At 44.8% G+C, this 21,169-nt stretch overlaps 1 protein-coding gene across 3 annotated transcripts in view; it reads left to right on the top strand.

Moving 5' to 3' along the window:
* Positions 1-21,169, top strand: part of atrnl1a (attractin-like 1a) — a 325,816-nt gene that overhangs the window by 93,612 nt on the left and 211,035 nt on the right. For all 3 annotated transcript variants that reach the window (XM_004553538.6, XM_004553537.6, XM_076891448.1), the window contains 2 exons: positions 14,047-14,295; positions 14,709-14,846. In XM_004553538.6, coding sequence (XP_004553595.2) covers positions 14,047-14,295; positions 14,709-14,846 — 387 coding nt within the window. The remainder of the gene's footprint in view (positions 1-14,046; positions 14,296-14,708; positions 14,847-21,169) is intronic.

Below are 21,169 nucleotides of genomic sequence, written 5' to 3'. Positions count from 1 at the left end.
GCCACAGATAGCAACAAAAGTGCTATCCTGTTCTTGGTTTGGTTGAAAGATTGTTGCAGATTTGGACCCTGCTGAAGGGTCTCTTAAGGGTTAGAAGAAAAAAAAATACAGGCTTTCAGTTCAATTCAGGTTTATTTATATAGCTCCAAAACGATTAGTTATGTCTATAACTTCTGTTCCCTGAAGGAGAGGAACGAGGTACAACACATAAGTATGGGATATCACGCCCTCGCGTGTCCTGGCTGAAGAAACCTTTATTCACGCCTTTACGGCAGATGACGTGTGATGACACGCGCAAGGCCCCGCCCGCACATATAGCCGCTGCCATCACCGTCATCCCTCAGTTCGATAGCCGCTCTTCACCGAGCCAACTGCTCAGTGGGGCCACCCTGTGTTGTACCTCGTTCCTCTCCTTCAGGGAACAGAAGTTATAGACATAACTAATCGTTCCCTTTCAGTCGATTCACTCGGTACAACACATAAGTATGGGACCTATATACACGCCCCGCAGAGCAGCCACCGAACCGGAACGGGACCACCACATCCTTAGTGAGTGGTAGACCCAGCAGAAAGGACAGCATGAGCCACCGAAGGGGCTGTAACGTCCAACCGATAAAACCGCACAAAAGTGTGCGGCGACGCCCAATTAGCCGCTGCACAAATATCAGCCACAGGCACCCCTCTAAAAAGAGCCCATGAGGTCGCCATCCCCCTGGTGGAATGAGCTCCCACCCCGTGGGGCAACGCAAAACCTCCGGTGCTGTATGCCAGCGAGATAGCTTCCACAATCCAGTGGGACAGCCTCTGTCTGGACAGAGCTCTACCTCTATTCGGATTAGCGAAGCAGACAAACAACTGGTCACACAAACGCACATCCCGAGTGCGCTCAATGTAGGTGCGTAGCGCACGCACCGGACAAAGAGAATGCACCCTCCTCTGCTCCTCAGATTCAAAAGGAGGGGAGCAAAAGCTCAGCAACTCAAACTCCATTGAACTATAAGATGCAGGCATGACCTTGGGAAGATAGGCGGCATTCGGACGCAATACGACCTTGCGGCCATCAGGAGAAAACTGTGTGCAGGCAGGATGCACAGACAGCGCATGAAGGTCCCCCACTCGCTTCGCCGAGGCCAAAGCGAGAAGTAATGCGGTCTTATACGAAAGAAGTTTCATATCTACCGACTCAACGGGTTCAAACGGAGGGCCACAAAGGGCCTCCAGCACCAAAGACAAGTCCCAAGCCGGGACACTGGACTTAAGCACGGGCCTCAGCCGGCGAACCCCTTTCAGAAAACGCACGGCGAGGGGATGCGCACCTGGTGTCACCCCGTCAAAACCGATATGACAAGCAGATATAGCCGCTAAATAAACCTTGATCGTTGAAAACGAAAGGCCTTTATCCAACAGCTCCTGCAGGAATGTCAAAACATCCACAATAGAGCACTGAAATGGGAGAGTGTGGCGGTCCTGGCACCATCGCTCGAAGGCTCGCCATTTGTAAGCGTACAAGCCTCTAGTAGACGAGGCCCTGGCGCTCTGAATCGTCGCTACCACACTAGGTGGCAGACCCTTAGCAACCAAGTTTAACCTCTCAGCAGGTAAGCATGAAGGTGCCACAGATCCGGGCGCGGATGAAGCACTTCCCCCCCCCGCCTGAGAGAGGAGATCCCTGCGGAGAGGAAGCTGCCAAGGACTTGCTGCAAGCAGGCTGATTATTTCTGCATACCACGACTTCGCGGGCCACCAAGGGGCCACCAGGATCAGAGAGAGGGAATGCCGACGCACCCTCTCCAGAATTGGAGATATCATTTCCACTGGGGGAAATGCATACAGGAGCACGTCTGGCCATTGGTGCGCTAGCGCGTCCAAGCCCAAGGGTGCATCGTGGTCGATTATGGAGAAGTACAGGGGGCAGTGAGCATTCACCCTGGAAGCAAAAAGATCTATTTGCGCCTCGCCAAATAGATCCCAAATCTGAGCCACTATTGAAGGGTGTAACCTCCATTCTCTCACCAGAGGACCCCCCCTGGAGAGAAGGTCCGGCCCCAGGTTCAGGTGGCCCGGGACATGGGTGGCTCTTAGAGTCAGAAAATGAACACTGCACCATAACAGCAGAGAGCGAGACAGCTGCAACAGGGGAAGAGAGCGTGTTCCTCCCTGCCTGTTTATATAAGACACCACTGTTGAATTGTCCGTCCTGACTAAGACATGCTGGCCCTGCAGGACTGGACGGAAACGCTTTAGAGCTAAGAACACTGCCAACAGCTCTAAGTGGTTGATGTGCAGCTGGCGCTGAGCCGCGGACCAGATCCCTCTCACTGACGCACCCTCGCACAGCGCTCCCCACCCACTTAGGGAAGCATCTGTGGACACCACCTTGCGAAACAACACCCTCCCAATCCGAGAGCCCTGGTGCAGTAGCCCGGGCTCCCTCCAAGGACGGAGAGCTAGCATGCAAGACGCAGTTACCGGCAGCCTCCTCCGGAGGTGACGCGAAGCACACAAACGGTGAGAGAGAGTCCAGCGTTGAAACGCTCTCATTTTCAACAGCCCAAGCGGCACTACGGCGATCATAGATGCCATCATGCCCAACAAGCGCAATATCGTCTGGAAACGCAGTCTGCGTCCCAGCTGAAATTGAGCGAGGCAGCGATGAAACGCGGCCACTCTGTGCTCTGACAACCGTGCGCGGCTGGAAAGAGAGCATATTTCCAGACCGAGAAAAGCGATCTGTTGACCTGGGATTAGCGAGCTCTTCTGAAAGTTCACAGAGAACCCCAGTGTCTGAATGTGTGACAGAACCCGCGACAGCTGCGTCTCCGCCTGTTCTCTGGAGCAAGCCACGAGAGCCCAGTCGTCCAGGTAGGCCAAGATGCGGATGCCCCTCTTCCTGAGGGGCGCTAGCGCTGCCTCGGCACATTTCGTAAAGGTGCGGGGAGCGAGCGACAGCCCGAACGGCAGCACTAGGTATTCGTAGGCTACGCCCTCGAACGCAAACCTCAGAAACTGCCTGTGTTTCGGGTGTATAGCGACATGAAAATAAGCATCTGTTAGATCGATTGTCGCAAACCAATCTCCCGGGCCGACTGCACTCAGGAGCTGTCTGAGTGTTAGCATCCTGAACCTGTACGTTCGCAGGTACGTGTTCAAGACTCGCAGGTCGAGGATGGGACGAAGCCCTCCCCCTTTCTTCGGAATGACAAAATAACGGCTGTACCAACCTTTGTCCGTCTCCGAAGCGGGGACCACCCGTATTGCTCTCTTCTGTAATAGCGCCTGTATTTCCTCTCTGAGTACCAAGGCTGCCTCGGGGTTGACAATCGTGTTCACGACTCTTTGGAAACGAGGCGGCTTGACCCGGAACTGCAACCGGTAACCCATGGCAACGGTTTGCAGCACCCACGGAGAGGGGGCGCAAGCGCGCCACTGAGGGAAGTGAGCAGCCAGCCGGCTGGCCTGCAGCACTGACGGCGGGGCGCCGTCGCCCCCCAGTGTGTCTGCAGGGGACTGCATCCCCTGCCTGACCTGGCTCGTTTCGCCTGCAGGTTGAGCATTTGAGATTGTTTGAGAGTAAACAACACTCTTTATTGATTGCAACATGGGAACATGTACATTTATACATTTTGTTGGGTGCACCTTTTCCGGGGCATAACAATGAAAAACAGCGGGAACACTCGATGTGGTCGCTTGAACATTCAACACATCTGAACCGTGTGCAGGGGTTATGTGCTTGGGAGACCGCGATAGGGAAGTGCAGCGCCTTCTGGGGCTGACAACCTGAACAGAACTTAAGCGGCACCTCTTGTGCGGCAACAGAGGGGTAAGAGCAGCGTCTCCCTGCGTCTCCCGGCCTTTGCCCCAGGCCGACTGGCGTGGAGCTCGGGCCGGAGTACGTGCTCTCGCCGGCGGCCCTCCCACTCCAGCAGTGGGCGCCGGTCTCTTGCCAGCTGTCAGAGGAGCGGCGGGCCTGTGAGAGCTAGCAGTGGGCTTGGGCTGGCGTCTGGGGATGATGTCGCGCAGAGCTTCCGTCTGCTTCTTCCTCAGATCGAATCTAGCCTGAATGGCTTCAAGTGAATGTCCGAATAACCCAGCCGCAGACGCTGGTGCGTCCAGATACACAGCTCTGTCTCTATCAGGGACGTCGGAGAGGGTCAGCCACAGGTGCCTCTGCGCCACCACTGTCGAAGCCATCCCTCTGCCCAGGGAGAGCGCTGCACAGCGAGACGCACGGAGGATGTAATCCGTGGTGACTCTAACCTCGTTAAGAAGAGGTGACAGCGGGCTGTCCTCCGGAACCAGCGATCCAAGCTCCGCCAGGCACATTGCTTGGTACGTCTGGAGCATGGTGACGGAGCTCATGGCTCGAGCGGTGCCGGCCTGAGCCCGATAAATCTTCTCCAGCTGCGAGGCCGAGAATCTGCAGTGCTTGGACGGCAGAGTTGCGGGGCCACCGACACCATGGTTATGGGACGGGGCCAGATAAGCAGCCAGAGACGGCTCCATAGGGGGTGGGTTAGCTAAACCAGCTCCCTCGGCGCCGTCCAATTCCATGTACTGTCCATAGCCGGGCACAGTGACGCGGGTAGACAGAGGTTTGTCCCATGACGCTGTTAGCTCGCAGAGAAAGTCTGGGAACATGGGGAGGCAGTTTTTGGCCGTTGCGGGCTCCGGTGGAAGGAAAAAACCCGCAAACCGCGACGGCTTCCGAGCTGGTGGAGGAGAGGGCCAGTCCACCTGCAGCTTCTCAGCGGCACGGCGAAACAGGGAGAAAAGAGAGGTGTCATCGTGGCCGACCGGCGCAGCAGCGGCGGCATATTGGGTCGACAATGAGCTCTCCTGCTCATCCTCCGACAAACCATGGATGTCCAGGCCGATGTCCAGCACGTCATCGTCTTCCTGGGGAGCGCTGGCGGGCTTCAACCCAGGCTGAAGCCCGTCAGCGCTCCTGCATGGTTCCGGTCCGTCATCGGCTAACCCGTCAACGTATTCCATGTGGTCAGCCCAGCTAATCGCGGGGACATCGACCTGAAAATTTTCGTCTTCGGACTCGGACGAAGCCGGGGCTCCAGACTCGGAAAGAAGAGGGTCATGCCGTGCGACAGCCGAGCGTCCCAGCACTCTTTCCACAAACGTCACCCGTCTTTCCAGGGTCGAGCGTCGGAGCTGGCGACAAAACGCACAAGCTTCGGGCTCCGTCAACGCTCTCCTAGCGTGGACGATCCCCAGGCAGACAGGGCAGGCATCGTGCTGGTCGCTGTCGTGCAAAGAGAAACCACATCCCTGAGGACAGGGGCGAACAGAAGATTTCTGCTTTGCTCGCTTCGGTTTGGAGTCCATTCCCAAAACGCAAAGCGAAACGCTGCACAAGAAAAACTTGAAAATAGCGCTCCGCGGGCAGCCTACGCACCAGCTGGGCGGTGGAGGCTAACACCAACAGGGGCAGTTAAGCTAGGTTCAAGTTGGCAGACAACGGAGCTAACTAGCAGTAGCTAGCTAGCCCAACTCAGCAGAGGTGTTCTCAGCGAGGTGAAGAGCGTAAGAACTGAGGGATGACGGTGATGGCAGCGGCTATATGTGCGGGCGGGGCCTTGCGCGTGTCATCACACGTCATCTGCCGTAAAGGCGTGAATAAAGGTTTCTTCAGCCAGGACACGCGAGGGCGTGATATCCCATACTTATGTGTTGTACCGAGTGAATCGACTGAAAGGGAACACAACGTATCTTCAAGGTGCTTTGTACTGTAAGGTAAATACCCTACGGTCTTCCTCCAGTCTCTTCAGCAAGTTATGGTCATTACCTATTGGAAAATGTGCCTTTCTATTTTAAATTCTTCGGCAGCACTTCCAAAAGGTCCCATTTAATTATTTTGTTTGTCTTGTTCTTTATGATTATCATTTATAATGGAAACAACAAAATTATAATTTTTTGTACATTTATAATTTATTTTTTTTGGGGGGGGGGGGGAGACATATATAAATAACACAAGTTATGGACATGATTAGTTTTTGTTTTCTTGTGTATAAAAAGTGGCTTCCTGTGGTCTGCTAAGCAGTGAAAAGCCAACATTTGCAAAGGTGGGGTTCCCCACTTTATAGCCATTGTTTTATTAGGGCTAATTTTCTCATGATTATAAAATAAGCAATGAGAAATTTCAAAAGGAGCCAGTTGAGGAAGTTCTGGCTAGGGTTCCTGCCTTTGGAGGTTTTACAGGCACACCTAACTGGGTGGAAAGCCTGTAGTACACTAGGAACCTGTTACTGAGATAATGTGTCTCCTCTGGCCTGAGAGTGCCTTGGGATTCCCAGGAGGAATTGAAAAGTGTGACTGGGAGAAAGGGGATCTGGAATACCCAACTTCTGGTAAGCAGAAGAGACTGGATGGATGGATATTTACTACCTTTATGTGGAGCAAGGTGTAATTCAGTTGAATGTAACAAATCGCTACAGTTCAAAGGCTCAAAAAAGCCCTCAGAGATGAAAACGTAAGTGCTCTGCTGCAGAACTGCAGCAATTTGAGCAGAACTGGTTACATTAGTGTGCATGATTTTATTTTATTTTTTTGCTCACTTACTACCTTCTTGTCCACATACAGACATAAACCAGGTGTTAGTTATATTATTTGAGCTGATATTGAAAAATAACCTTATTTTCTGTGAGGAAATCATGATGTGTGTGTGTGTTTCATGTTTATCCCACATGGTTTCTGTGTGGCGTTTGGGGGTTTCATGTGCTTGGAGAAAAGTGAAGGGGGAAGACAGCCTATGGGTTCTAGACTTGATGTATTATGCATGGAGGCTTACAGATCTGTATTCTACTGGCTTCAGTGATGCTAACTGTCAAGCACCGTAGGAGCAAATAGATTACACGAGATGGAGCCAGACGATCTGCGCTATCCAGGGACACCAGATATCAGACCCAATGTGATGAACAGAATGTGGCACTGAAGATTTTTGATAAGGTGAAAATTCCCCCTTCAGAACAAACAGTCCTTTCTTTGCAACACCATAGATGTCATCTGTTGTGTTTAGGTATCCTCAGGGTGATTTCTGTCAATGATGATGACTAATCCTGATTTCAGTAAGGAAGCTGATGAGAAAGAACACAGAGCAGAAATGTACCTTTTTTTTCTACACATTGCTTGAAGTATGTGGTGGGTGTTATTTCATTTCTAGCCATTTAAAGCTGCCATCGTTGAGGAAATGCAGTGCTTAATGTTTGTTGTTGACACAACTTTAAAGGCCCTCAGTCTCCAAGTGATGATAGGAACTTGAAAAAGTTTTTAGCGACTGATGTTGTGTGAGATGCAAACACATGTCCTCTTGGATATGACCCAGTTACTGCATTTATGTCTCTTCTTCTAGACGGAAATCCAGTAGATCCTGTCTTCCCCAACTTTGACCAGTGCAAAATACAAATTTTGTTAATCTGGTTACTTTATATATTTTACAGGAGTAATTAATATAATATACATCATTTTACCTGCCTATGCAAAAGGGATAATTGTCTCATTCCCAGATCGATATTTTTGTTATTGTACAGTATAACATCAGTTGTGCATGATTCATATTTCAGAATAAGAATTATTTATCTTATATTGGGCCTTGGTCCAGCATCACCCTTCATCTGCCACCTGGAAATGAACTATTTTGGATTTGCTCTGAAGCAAAGTTGAACAGCATGTATGAGGGGCTTCTGTGCCACGCCTCTCTTTGACCCAGAAAGTTGATTCTCTTCTTCTGGTCGATGTGTTATCAGTTGGAGAAATTATGATGACTTTAGTCTCACCTGACTGCAGTTTTCCCCAACCTTATAAATGTAGCTACATAACAACTGACTAGCACCATTACATAAAAATGAACCACAAGCTCAGTTTCATGTTTGTTAATAATTATCATGGCCAGTGATCAACAACCATTGGTGTCATTCACAGAGAGTTGAAAAATTGCCGCAATTCCAGCACTTTAGCATATACTCTTGTTCACTGATAGTTGTTACCTTGACTCCCCATTCAAATCGGCATTCCTCCCAGTCCAGGATGTGCACATGCTCTTCATTGAAGGTCTGGCCCCTAGCCTGTAAACGTAAAAAGCCTACAAAATCCTGGTTTGATACGGTAACTCTGTGTTTGTGTTTGTGCCGAGGGACTCGATCCTTGGTTTGATTGTTTTTTGTGTAGCATGTCTTGGGGTTTGAAAATCAGAGAGAGATTGTGTTTTCAAAAAAAAAAAATGCACCTCAGCTATTCTTACACTCCTGACACATAAGAGATCACCACTGATTTTCCTTTAGGAAGCAGTTGTCCTTCTCTCTTGGATCACCGGGAGAATTCTTTAGGCATCTTCCCAGCTTTGACAAATGTAACCCTGGGATAACCACATTTACTCAGGCTCTTTTTGATGTGATGTAGCTCTGCTTCGCCTGCCACTGGGTCTTTGAGGACAGTGATGACACCCAGTCTGTGCTCCAGTAGATGATGAGAGTCAAACCTTAAATATTGACCCGTATGTGCTAGTTTACAGTACACATTGACTTTCACGTCCCCCACTACTTATGGCAATGAGAGCCTGTCATTTTTCATATCCTCCCTGTTGAATTTGATGTATTTGTCCAGCGAGTTAATGGCATCTGTGAATTGAGGTAGGTCCTGAGATTAGATTTTCGACCAGGTCTCATCCACATACCTGAACCAATGGCTCTGGGATGTCCTGGGATAGGATAACAGAGCCCTCTTTTCTACTTCCTCCTTATACAAGTTGGCCGTAATAGACGAAACTGGGCAACCTGTAGGACACCCATGTTTCTGCCTGCAGTATTGGCTCTTATAGCTAAAATATGTGTGTTAAGATACTGTTTAAAGAGCAGACATGCTTGGTTGATAATAAAGCTTGGGTTCATCCTGTAAAATATTACAACTACCTCCATAGCTTCGGTAACTGGAAAACAATTGAAGTCTCTTATGATATAGCATTCTTATTACAGAGCGTTGTTTAATCTGATTCCATAATGACGTTCCTGACCTTCCCCTCAAAATTCAAAGTGTTCTGAATGTAGTTTGTGAAGCTGGCTATCGACGGGTTGAAGACCAAAGCCAGAAAGCTGTAGGGAACTCATAGGCTACAACCTGCTGCTTTCATTTGTTGTGCTGGAGAAGGAAAGTAGTGGTACAGTCTGCAGTGTGGATATGGGCATTACTTTTCATTACTTTTTAAGTGCAAACTCCAGGACAGAAACAACAATATTATGCTGCTAACACAATTTTGGCTCTTTGCTAGTTTATGCTAACAATAAATTAGCCAAAAGCTCAGAGTTAAACTGAGTGAATCCCGACCCCAGCCCAGCAGTCAGACCCTGAACTCATCCAGGTCTGGAAATCCCCAAAAAATAGTTCTGTTCATCTGGACGTAACGTTTTCAGTGGGGGGAAATTTTCCATCACTCATCCAAGTGATTTCTTCATTCTCACATCATTTTATGGAGAAATGCAAAAATAAAGTTAGAAGTGTTATAAAAAATGTTTTTTTCCTGGGAGTAATTACTTTTAAATTTAAGAAAAGTATTCTTTGTAATATGTGTAAAGCATTATTTTGTTTTTGAAAACAACTGATCACAACAAAGAAGGGAAATACTTCCAAGATACACAAACATTTGACCACACAGCATGCAATTAATCTACAGGAAGGTAATGTCTTTAATATGCTGCTTGGTGATGGTGTTGAATCTCGAAGCAGAGCTAATGAAAACCCAATGAGAATTATTAAGAGAATTGATAAGTGATATTGATAATGGAATCAGAATCTCTAAAATCGTATCATTTCCCATCCCTACACCTCTATAGCAGGTTGTACAGATCCAAGAATAGAGGAAAAATGTGAACTGAGCATTTGACCCTGAGCTTGTGGATCAGTGATTACTTTTACATAATATACTGACCTTGTTATGTGAAAGTCCATTTTATTATGAAAATCCACCATTGTGTATATGTACTGTAAGTGAGAAAAATACAGAAAAGCACAATAACCCTTTTAAAATGATTTGTTCAATCGTGACTGTAACAGCATCTTTGTATTGCATTTGCCAGCCATAATTCATATTTTAATAACTATGAAGTGCAATACATTAAAATTAAATCACCATTGTCCATCATTGTTTACTCGTTGAGATTGGTTAAGTGAGAGAAAACGAAGCTCTTTTGCAAGATATTAGAGAAAGTATTTTAAGCCATTTGAAGTATGTAAGTTATTATTTTCTTATTTTAATCTTAACAATATTCAAGAAGGAAAAAAGGAAAAAAAATAGCCAGTGGTCAACAGTTTCATCAGTGAATCATGATTAGATCTCATGTTGCTGTTGTTGTTTTCTTTTCTTTTTTTCTTTTACCCACTCTCATGAAGGCACCATCCAAGAGAATATTTTCTCTAGAAATAACCTGGAGCTAATGTCATGCAATGGCACATGGTACAGCTACATCTTTGGTGCTGTTAAGTAAAACTAAGGCCTTGTAAACCCTGTAGGCACTCTATTTTTCCTCTCTCTCCTTCATCTGCTCTGAATCCCAAGACTTCAGGAGGCAATAACCTCTTTAAATTCTTTCCATGTGGAACACAGATGAAGCCAGATAATTGGAAATGCTATTAAAAATAGAAAAGGCTCAGGCAACGAGAACATAGCAGGTAAATTCAATCATCCATGCAAACTACTGTTATGTAAGGGAACATCTAAGGATCTCTGTATCTTCCGTCCATGCTAGTATTTATTTTCTTCTACATTCTCTCACTTTTGAATTAATTGCTCTTACTTGTGCCACTTAGTGCCCATTGAGCCCGTTTTATCCCATTTGTGGCGTTCAGACTGATGCCTGAAATATTTGGTGCATTTTCTCTCACTAATTTTGACACATTTTGCAAATGAATTGCAGTTCAAACTTTTAGTCAAATCTTACATTAATATTTTGCTGAAAACAGCCTTTAGTCGTGAAGAAATTGTCTTACACTAAAATTACATCTCAAGTCTAAATCCTGTAACTTTCAAACCATGCAAACCATTGAAACAAGTATCTGCAGACACACAACTATACAATTCACTTTTTGGAGAAAAAAAAAGCTGGGGGAAATTTAATTGGTTGTTGAGTAAACATTTTGTCTGTCTTATGGTCCAGAACTGGTTTAAATTGGATATAAATTGAAGAGGAGATAGGCACAAACTCAGCTGTGACTAGATAAATAGTGTTGCTTCCTTCTCAGTGTGGTTCAAGAAATCGAGAGCCAAATAAGCTGTAGAAAAGAAAATCTTAAAAATTTTGAGATTTTTAAGGAAAGGTTTTGTTCATGTGTCTCAATGCTAGATTGTGTAGCATTCATTACTTGGTAAAGACCGATATGTAGTGATGATATATAGTAGTGACATATCATTACTATATAAAGGTATAAAGAATGAGATCGCTGATACAAAGGGGTGGGGGGGTGAGGTTTCTCCAAAGGGTGGCTGGCATTGCCCTTAGAGTTAAACTAAGTAATTCGGTTATTTGAGAGGGCTCAGAGTAGAGCCGCTCCTCCACATCAAAAGGAGCCAGTCGTTTGGACATCTGAGTAATAGGCATCCTAGTAAGATGCCCAAACCATCTTGGGAGATATCCTAGGGAGTCTGCTTGGATCTGGAATCTTATTCTGACGTGCCTACTGGGAGAAGAACCAGGAGTAGGCCGAGGACACACTGGAGAGATGACATCTCTTGGATGGCCTGGGAATGGCTCAGTGTTACCCTGAACAAGCTGGAGGAAGTGGCCGGGGAGAGGGAGATCTGGGCTTCGCTGCTGTCCCCACGACCCGGGCTGGGATAAGCGGAAGAAGATGGATGGATGGAGCAAAGAGTAATGTCAGACTGGTTTGCACTCAAGTATATTAAAAAAAAAAGTGTCATTGTCCGGGGACTATGTATTGAGCATTACTAAGACTGAAGCAAAAATTGTGGCCCTGCACTGAGAGTCTGACCTGACCTGGAGGGACAAACAACAGCTGTCACAGAATGAGAACAGATTGGATCTATTAAATCAAAGAATTCTCTTTTCATGAAAAATGAATAAATAAAAAGATCTGGCAGAAGAGAATTGGAGTTGGTACCAAAATCTGCCAACATAAATGCAATGGACTGATATTTTTAAATGGTAAACAGGCCTGGTATATTTATTGGATATTAAAGTCTGCTCTTGGGTATGTAAATGTGTGCTTTTCTGTCAGCGGAAACCCTACCATGCGGTGGATTAGGGATATTCTGTTGAACCGCCTTTCTTTGAACTACTGACTTTAGTGAAAGATCAAGTGAGCTGTAAGAAGAGAAGGGCAAAAAGAGATGAACTAAGGGGAGGTGAAAGTAAAAAGGGAAAAGAGCGCAGTGGGAGAGCGGACAAAAAAGAGAGGATGAAGGAAAAGTAGAGTGGTTCTGTCGCTTGTGATTTCATTTGTGCCTAAAAGGGTTTTAGACGAATAAATGGAAAAAATCAAATTAAATCAAAATGACAGAATATGTAAAAGAGGGTATAATGGTGGAAAAAGCAGCAGTGAATGAGCACGAGATGGGGAGATGCCTTAGTGAATAGAAACGGAGAAAGAAGGATAGGACTGTGGCAGAGAGGAGATAAAGAGCAAATCTGAAAAAGGGGGAGCAGAAGTTGGTAATTACAAAGTGGGAGAGAGAACAAATGAATCAGCATTGCTGAAGCTGAATAATGCAACGGCGTAGCTTGCAAACACACAGAGGACAAGGAGTGTATTTCAAGCAGGAACGCATAGAGAAGGAAACAGATACTGGTTCGGCTAGAACATCTGTGGCTTATGAAAATGCCTCATGTTCAAAAGAGAAAGAAGTTCTGGTGAAAATGCAAATGTTACGCATTCGAATCATCTCACTGGGCTATAAGAAACAACACCTCGCATACCTCCTCTCAACCTTTTGGTTTCTTGTGTACACGGCAAGATACCCACAAAGTCTCTTTGTCAGTGTGTACTTCCACCCTGGCTTTGTAGACTAAAATTCATCATGACAAGAAGATGAGCTGAACTGGAGAACAAGAGCAAAACAAGAATGAGATTCAAAAACAAGCTGTAGAGTTAACTTTGGAAGGCCAGAGACTCTAGAAGAAAAAAAAATCTAATGTTCGTCACCGATTGCTTGCTCTCTGCAGCGTTTGCTGAACTAAAAAGGCTTCAGTATGGAGATTTTCAGTTTTCTTCTACAACTATTAAATGCCATACCTTAAAAACATAATGCCATTTTTAAATCCCACTAGTAAAGTGTTTTTTGAATGTCACCTCCACTTTATGAATACAAATGCTCCTCTGAACATGTGGAATGGCATGGCAAAGAAAAGCCCATTTATTTCTAAATGTTGAGGGTCAAAGAAAAGGTGAAAGCAAAAGATGCAAACAATATTAGACGGTGTAGATTACATCCCAGAAGGCTTTTATGGTGTTTATGCTTTTATTCAACCTGTTGGGAAGAATTGTAAGTGTAAAAGACAGAATATGGTTAAAATCAGTTTTTAAGGTTTCAAACCAAATGTGTGTTGAACATGTCTCTCACACACAGATAAGACTGGTGCTGAAGTATATGATAGTAGTTCTACATATTTAAAAGGTTTTGAGTTTGAAATGCTGCACTAACTAATATGTTGGGAACACAACTGGTTTTTGTGCCTCTAAAGTATAATCGGTAAAATTTGTCAATATTTTACTATCAAATGTAAATTGAGTGACCCATTAGTTGAATGTTCATATTCAAATGAACATATCCAGATACACTGATGTTGTGACCTTTAAAACTATGCCAGAGAGACTGAAATATCATGGAGTAACATTACTTATTTTCCTTGGGCAGTAAGCAGCTTAAGGTAACTGTTGTTATGATTTGGTGCTATAGAAATAAAACTGAATTGGACTGAATTGCATTGTCATCCTGACTACACAAGCAAAATTATCTTCCGTGACTGTAAAGTTTGCATGCTTGTATGCAAGTTTATATTTGATTTCTTTCTTTTTACATCCCTTATCTGTCAGCCCAAAACTGTTCAGGTCTGAGGACGTGCGCCGAGTGTCTGGAGAGGGTGGAGTGTGGTTGGTGCGGTGATCCCAGTAACACCGGTAGGGGCATTTGCATGGAGGGCTCCTACAGAGGCCCTCTAAAGCCTGTGACCGCAAAGGCAGGGCCCAGAGACCGGGATAAACTGCGAGACAGGGACATGGTGGTGGATCAGGGTCTCTGTTCATCAGACAGAGGCTACAACTGGGCTTTTATCCAGTGCCCCGGTGAGTGAACCACGAGACCAGACTGGACCAGATGACACTAAGGTTAAGCTTTGTGGACTCACCTTTCATACCCTGTAATTGAGTATCCCACTTAATATGAATAGTGTAGCCTCTTCTGGCTGCGGTGTTTTATCTGCTGCTAGAACTGAAGTAGGAAATGTGCATTTTCAATTGTTACCCACTTCATCTATAAGTATGCGATTGCCAAGTGATTCTGATAGTGAGCAATGTGTATGATGGAAGCAGAAAAAATATTAGGAACTCCTTTCAATGCGACGTTCAGCACAAATAAAATGATAACCTTTGCAGGTATTTATTGTAGTGTGCTTGCATTAAAACCACTTATGGTGAAGTGAAGATGATGTGTACTACTGCACATGCTTTCTTATGTTCCTATGAATGTTCTCTTCCAGCATGCCAATGTAACGGTCACAGCAGGTGTGTGAACGGCAGCGTATGCGAACACTGTGGAAACCTGACAGCAGGGACGCACTGCCAGAGCTGCATGCCTGGTTACTATGGCGACCCCACCAATGGAGGGAAGTGTAATGGTAAGTGCAAAGGTCACGGAGGTTAATAACTTTAATTTTGATGAGCATCAGCAAACCTTGTCAGTGCTCTGCAGAAACATCCTGTTCTGTGTGTGTCTGTGAAATAAGTTCATTTAAACGCAGCAGAAACATTTTGGCAGACATTCCCTATTTTAACAGCTTTCAGACGTGTAAAAATATTACTTGTAACCAGCAGTTTACAGCATTGTAATGGCCACAAACAACCTGGTGGGGGCAGTATTTAGAAGGCATGATTCCCAGCTTTGGTTCCTTTAGAGCTTGTGGTCACCAGCAGGACACCGGATGAAACCTGAAATGTATGTAGTACGAAGAGGAATGCAGTGTGTGCTTTTCCTTTATTATTTTTTCTTTCTTTCAAACCTTCAGAGTGAAGATGAACACACACAGATCTGTATGTTTTGATTAGAAGCAACCTCTCAGCAGTTCCTCCTCACTTTTTTTTTTTTTTTTTTTAAATGCTTCATATGGAAATAATCGTAGTGCATAATCCAGCAGTCGAAACAGGAGAGCGTGTGAGTGTGGGATGAACCCACAGGAAAGCATGTGTTAGTGGAGTTAAGCGTGATTTGAAGGCTTCTGGAGTCTGGTTTGGGAAGGTATGGGTCTTGATAGGAAAAAAAAAACCCCATCAGCGACAGGAGAGTGTAATGAATGAGTGAGTGACTGCTAGAGTGTGAGTGAGGGAGGGAGAAGTGAGAAGGAGGTGTAGGAGCATCAGTCTCACAGTGACAGATGTGCGTTTTGGCTTGGCGGCGGCATGACATTAAATCGCTCTTAATCATTTTCTTATTTCCTGAGTTGACTGGTGTCTCTGTCCCTGGCGGCTTTTTGCAAGGAGCATGGCGCTGATAGATGCACGCCTCTCTACGCCCCCATACAGTACAGCCTTTAATACAGTTTCTCTTCTTTTTTTTGGCTTTATTTTCCTCTGTATCCTGTCTTTTGGCTTTTCTCGTGGTCTCCTTAACATCCCCTGGTCACATTTTCCCAGCTGTGTTTCTCTCCATGCTCTACACATTTCCTCTTCTTGACACCTCTTTAATATTTCCTCCATATGTTTTATGTCATATTCAACTTTCTTTTTTTCCATTCTTCTTCTCTCCTTACTTCCTCACTTTATTCCTCATGTCCTTTCCCTATTTAATTTAGTTGTCTAATCTTTTTCCTAAACTGTTAACTATCTACTTTTTTTCTCTTTGTCACATTATCAGGATTTGAGTGATCACGGGCGCTGTGCTGTTAGGAGTAATTTTGTTCTGTGAGGGTTTCTATGGTCAAACTGGTCACTGTTGAGAGTCCAGACATGCATATAACTTTAAAAAGTTATATGCATTCTAAAGTAGTTGGAGAAGGCAGCGAGGACAGCTTTGTGGGCTTTGACGAAGACATCTCCTATAGCCACGGTGTATAGAGAACAAATCACCCTGCCTCAGAGAGGGTTACCTGGTCACCACCTGGGCCAGGCCTGGTGTGTTCCTACTGGCACAGCTCAAAAGAGCGACATGGGGCTTACCTTCCTCTAAGCCAGGGGTCTTGAACTCCAGGCCTCGAGGGCCAGTGTCCTGCAGGTTTTAGATGTGTCCTTGATCCAACACAGCTGATTTAAATGGCTGAATTAGCTCCTCAACATGTCTTGTAGTTCTCCTGAGGCCTGGTAATGAACTAATCATTTGAATCAGGTGTGTTGACCCAGGGTGACATCTAAAATCTGCAGGACACCGGCCCTCGAGGCCTTGAGTTTGAGACCCCTGGCAACCACAGTGTTGTGTTTATGTTTTACATTTTATTTTCTTCTTTGGCATATATGTGCTGGTTAAACTGGATTTCTTAACAAACTAATATCATCCATAATGTCTTTTTTCTTCTTTGACTACAGTGACTGCACTGATAATATAAGGGAAATCCTCCTTCAGCCTTAAATCCATCTATCCGTACCTCTTTTCACATCACCTTATATTTTTTTCTCTTTTACACTTCAGCTGTTTGCTCTCTTAGACCCTACAGCAACTCTTTGTCATCGCCATCTTTTTGTGTCACCTGTCCATCATTTCTATCAATATCCATTTTCTCCATCTTTCTTTATAAAAGGGACCACTAGATTTACCTTGGGCTAAATGGCTGGGAGGCAATGATGTGTGGCCGATTACGGTGCTGAATGATAGAGACACAGCTTTGTCCCTAGCAGGAAGGGGAAAGGCCTGTGCTCATAGCATTGTAAAGAGTATGGGACAGCAAGACAGTGGGGGGAAAAGAGTGAGAGAGACAGAAGCAAAGACAGGCTGACAGGGGAAAAAAAAGATAAAAGCATGTGGTGAGATTTACAAGGTTAATATCGGTGGAAAAGGACAGTTGCCCTTGGACAGAGACGATGAAGGAGTAGAGGAGGAGATGGAGGGATAAATAGAGAAGAAGAGATGGAGGACGGACAGAGGAGAGGGGAGTCTGTCCGTTCCCCTGTCCCCGTGACAGATGATTAACTAACCTTGTCAAATCTGGATGAAGTGTGTGTCTGTGTCTGTGTCTATGCATGTGTATGCCGGGCATTAGTGTCCCTTTCCTCTGACTATTCCATTCACCTTGTCCTGCACACATACAAACGCGCCCACAACCACACCAACCTTTAGAGCTGCAGCTGACAAAATGTTAGATGTTTGGTTAGACTTTCAGGCCCTCAGAGGAGAACATACATTTTAGTGTGACAGGAAGCATGCATGTTTTATACACATTCTGGCTGTTTTTGTTCTGTTGATATTTTTTTTTACAGCAGAGAGACAGACTGGTGATTCTTAAAACATTTTATAATAAATTTGTCATAGTTGGGTTTGCCCTGGAGTGTTTACTTGCTTTCTAGAGGAAAACATCCACACCTGGGAGTATTACAACCTGAGTTGTACTCTTGTACCACGATCTACACAATGCCTGACCTCCAGCCTGTTCAGTGGCCTCATGTGGGCCATTTAGCCACCAAACAGCGCTTGACCATAAGGACTGAGTTACGGTGCATTTACACATCTTTGTGTAGGTGTTACAAAGGCTGTGTGTAGGTGAACATACAAAAGGATTGTTAAATATTATCTGACGCTCTCTTTGTTCTAAAATTATGAATTGGGGGTCTTTGTCAACAAAGATGTTAATTTGTGGTTGGCTTTGTTGCTGCCATGAAGGTGTCCAGTTACCACTGCGGCCTCTTTTTTTTTTTTCTTTTTTTTTTCCTGGTCTGTACATGCTGATGTCCTTTGGTGGTGGCAGTCTCCAGCAGCTTCCATTAGGAGACAGGCTGACGCATTACAATCAGGTCCACACATTTGTATAATGACAACATTTTTGTAGTTTTCCCTGTATTTTTTTCCCATCCGCCACACTGGATGTTAAATAATGAACTGTCATTGAAGTGCAGACTTTGAGCATTATTTCACAGGGTCCAACAACATTATTATTTCAAGTGCTTGTCCCACACCTGGATAAATGAGGAGGGTTGTGACAGGAAGGACAGCCGGTGTAAAATCTTTTTGCATCTTTGCCAAATAAGACATGGAGATTATCAAGAAAGACATTCACATATCAGATTGGTTGGGGTGATTGCCCCTGGTGCAACAAGTCATTGCTGGAAACTGTGCTACTTTTTGCTGAGGAGAAAGTAAGAGGAGGGGGGAAAGGAGTGTAACGACAGGCTGGACTGTGGAGGTGAGTAGCAAATTTAAAAGTAGGGTCACAAATAAAGGGAGATAGTTTACTGATATGATGGAAAACACATAGGAAGTAAGTGTGCAGGAGACCGGGTGGCAAGGAAGTAAAGCCAGGAGTATTAAAGGTTGATTCAAGCTGTTCTACAGGAAAATCATTAAGGAAAAGTGTGCGAATAGTGTTGTGAAGGTGAATAGTGTGTCTAGAGCTGGAAGTCAAAGGGGTGCAGGGCTCGCAAAATCGCCCGACGGGCAGGGCTGAGATAGATTTTGGTCGCCCGACCGGAGATGTCGCTAGCCCCGGGACGTCAGGCTAGCGATTCATCACCGCGAGCCCTGCGGTGATGTTCAGTGTTATTCGTGTGTATGCCCCACAGGTTGGATGTCATCTAGAAGAAGTAGTCTTGATTAAGGCCTGGTTTAGATTTCTGCAGAGTCTTTGTAGAGCATACAGTGTAATCTATGTGGTCGACTTATGTTTCCAGCATTTATGCTTGTTTGTGTGCATTATGTGTTAATTACTGTGTGGTTGTGTGCCTGTGTTTTACATTAGGTGTCATCCAATAGAAACAAATAAGATGCCACCCTCTTTTATCCCCGCTGGGTCCCATCTCTCTGTTGTGATGTGTCTGTCTAGAATTTTCACTTCTTTGTACATCCCTCATGTCCATTCTAGTTTCAGTCATCTCTTTCTGGGAATTTATTCCTTATATTGAGACAATGATTGTTATTCTATCACTAAAAAAATTTTAAAACTCCAGTGAAAGGATCTGCAAAAAGTAGCTGGAAGTGCACAGGAGTAGTTGATGGTGCTTACAGGCCAGTCATAATAGTGTAGTTACATTTCTAGAGAGGTGCACTTCAGGTTATGGTATAGTGTTCAGAGGGTTTGTAAATTTCCAGCTGAAGCATAAATCTTCAGTAATTTGGATGAAGTGGTGGAGTGTGTCTCCTGGGACTGGTGACAGAGAAAGAGGAAGGCAGTGGCAAGGATTAAATGGTGGAAGTTGAAAAAGGAAGAATGTTGCACAGAGTTCAGGAAGGAGTTGAGACAGGCTCTGGGTGGTAAGGAATGGTTACAGATGATGGGAATGTACTGCTGAAGTATTGATGGAAACTGAGAGACACATTTGAAGTGTCATCTGGAGAGAGATGACACTTTGGAGGATGGTGGTGGAATGAGGAAGCACAAGAAAGTATTCAAAGTAGACAGGGGTACTGGTAAGTTAAGTGTATAGCAGAGGGAAAGCCTTATAGTGAGTTGTATGTGAGGCTGGACACTAAGGAAAAAGGAAGGGACCTGTATTAATTGGTGTGGCTTGGAGTGGCATCAGCTCATTACGCCTCCCCTGTTCAAAAGAGTGTGCCCGGACCTGGAGGTGGTTGTTGTGTGTAGGACACAGCTGAAAAGCTGCGGCCGTGTTTCAAGGCAAAAGCAACCAAAATAAAGGGTGTAAAGTGGGAACGATGTGGTCGGGTCTGTCATTCCCGTTACAATTGGTTAGGTAGAAAAATTAAGACAGAAGGTATGTGTAACAAGTTAGGATAATTGATGAAAAGAGTCCTTGAGAAGTAGGAAATAGTGCTTTGAGGAGCTGATTAATGAAGAAAAGAAGAGAAAATAGGATGGAAGAAGGACAGTTAGTGAATCAGAAAATGCAATCAATTGGTAAGGAGGAAGTGGGGGCAGCTATGAAGAGTAGAAAGGCAGCTGGTAAAGGTGACATAACTGTGAAGGTATGGAGTTGTCAAGAAGAGAGCGCAGTGGAGTTTTTAACCAGATTGTTCAAAAGTGAGACGATGCCTAAGGATTGGAGAAGAAGGTGCCAATTTTCAAGAATAAGGGCGAAGTGCAGAGCTGTAACTACAGAGGGATAAAGTTGATGAGTCAAACAATGAAGACAGTCTGGTTAATCAGTTACTGGTATATCTTGTGTACTTCTTATAAATATCTGTTGTGCTTTAACAATAAATAACACAAATCTTTAAAAGTGCAATTCTTTAACACACTCAAGCTAAGAAGACAAAAAAACAAAAGATTTGTCAACATAATTGACTGTTGACTTTCATTTATTTTGTGGTGAGAGTAGACGCCCAGCTAACATGTGATTCATTCTGTTTCCTGATTTTTGGGGGAATGCAATTTCTTGGCCTCTGTTTGCTTTGTATGGTATGAATATAGCTGCATATCCTCATTATTTACCAATTCAGAATAAATAAGGCTTTTAGAATAATCGGAATGCTGTGGCACATATGTGGCTCTTTCCCTCAACCAAGTTTCTCATACTCATCTCATTTCTTGTATTCAAATTATGTATTTCTTTTAAAATATTTCTAAATATATTTTTTGGGTATTGCTCAGCCTCGGTGAAAAGTCATAAATAGCAAACAGACCACGGACCTTCTGTGCTGCCCTCTCAATTGTCTTCCAGGCAAGACTTGAGCATGTATTATGTCTTCTTGAGCTTGTTATCCTTTGCTACCCAGTGCTTCAGCATATAATGCTCCTCTGCCATCGGCACCTCCCGTTGAACAGTTTTATTGCTTCCATAAATTTTGCATGATTCACATCAGTAGCTCCCTGTCTCCATTGCACTCTGATACTCCATCTTTCTCTGC

The sequence above is a fragment of the Maylandia zebra genome, linkage group LG13 (assembly GCF_041146795.1).
Source record: "Maylandia zebra isolate NMK-2024a linkage group LG13, Mzebra_GT3a, whole genome shotgun sequence".
NCBI classification, from domain to species: domain Eukaryota; kingdom Metazoa; phylum Chordata; class Actinopteri; order Cichliformes; family Cichlidae; genus Maylandia; species Maylandia zebra.
Note: the sequence above shows the minus strand (reverse complement) of the source record. Positions and strands in the feature narration are given on the sequence as shown.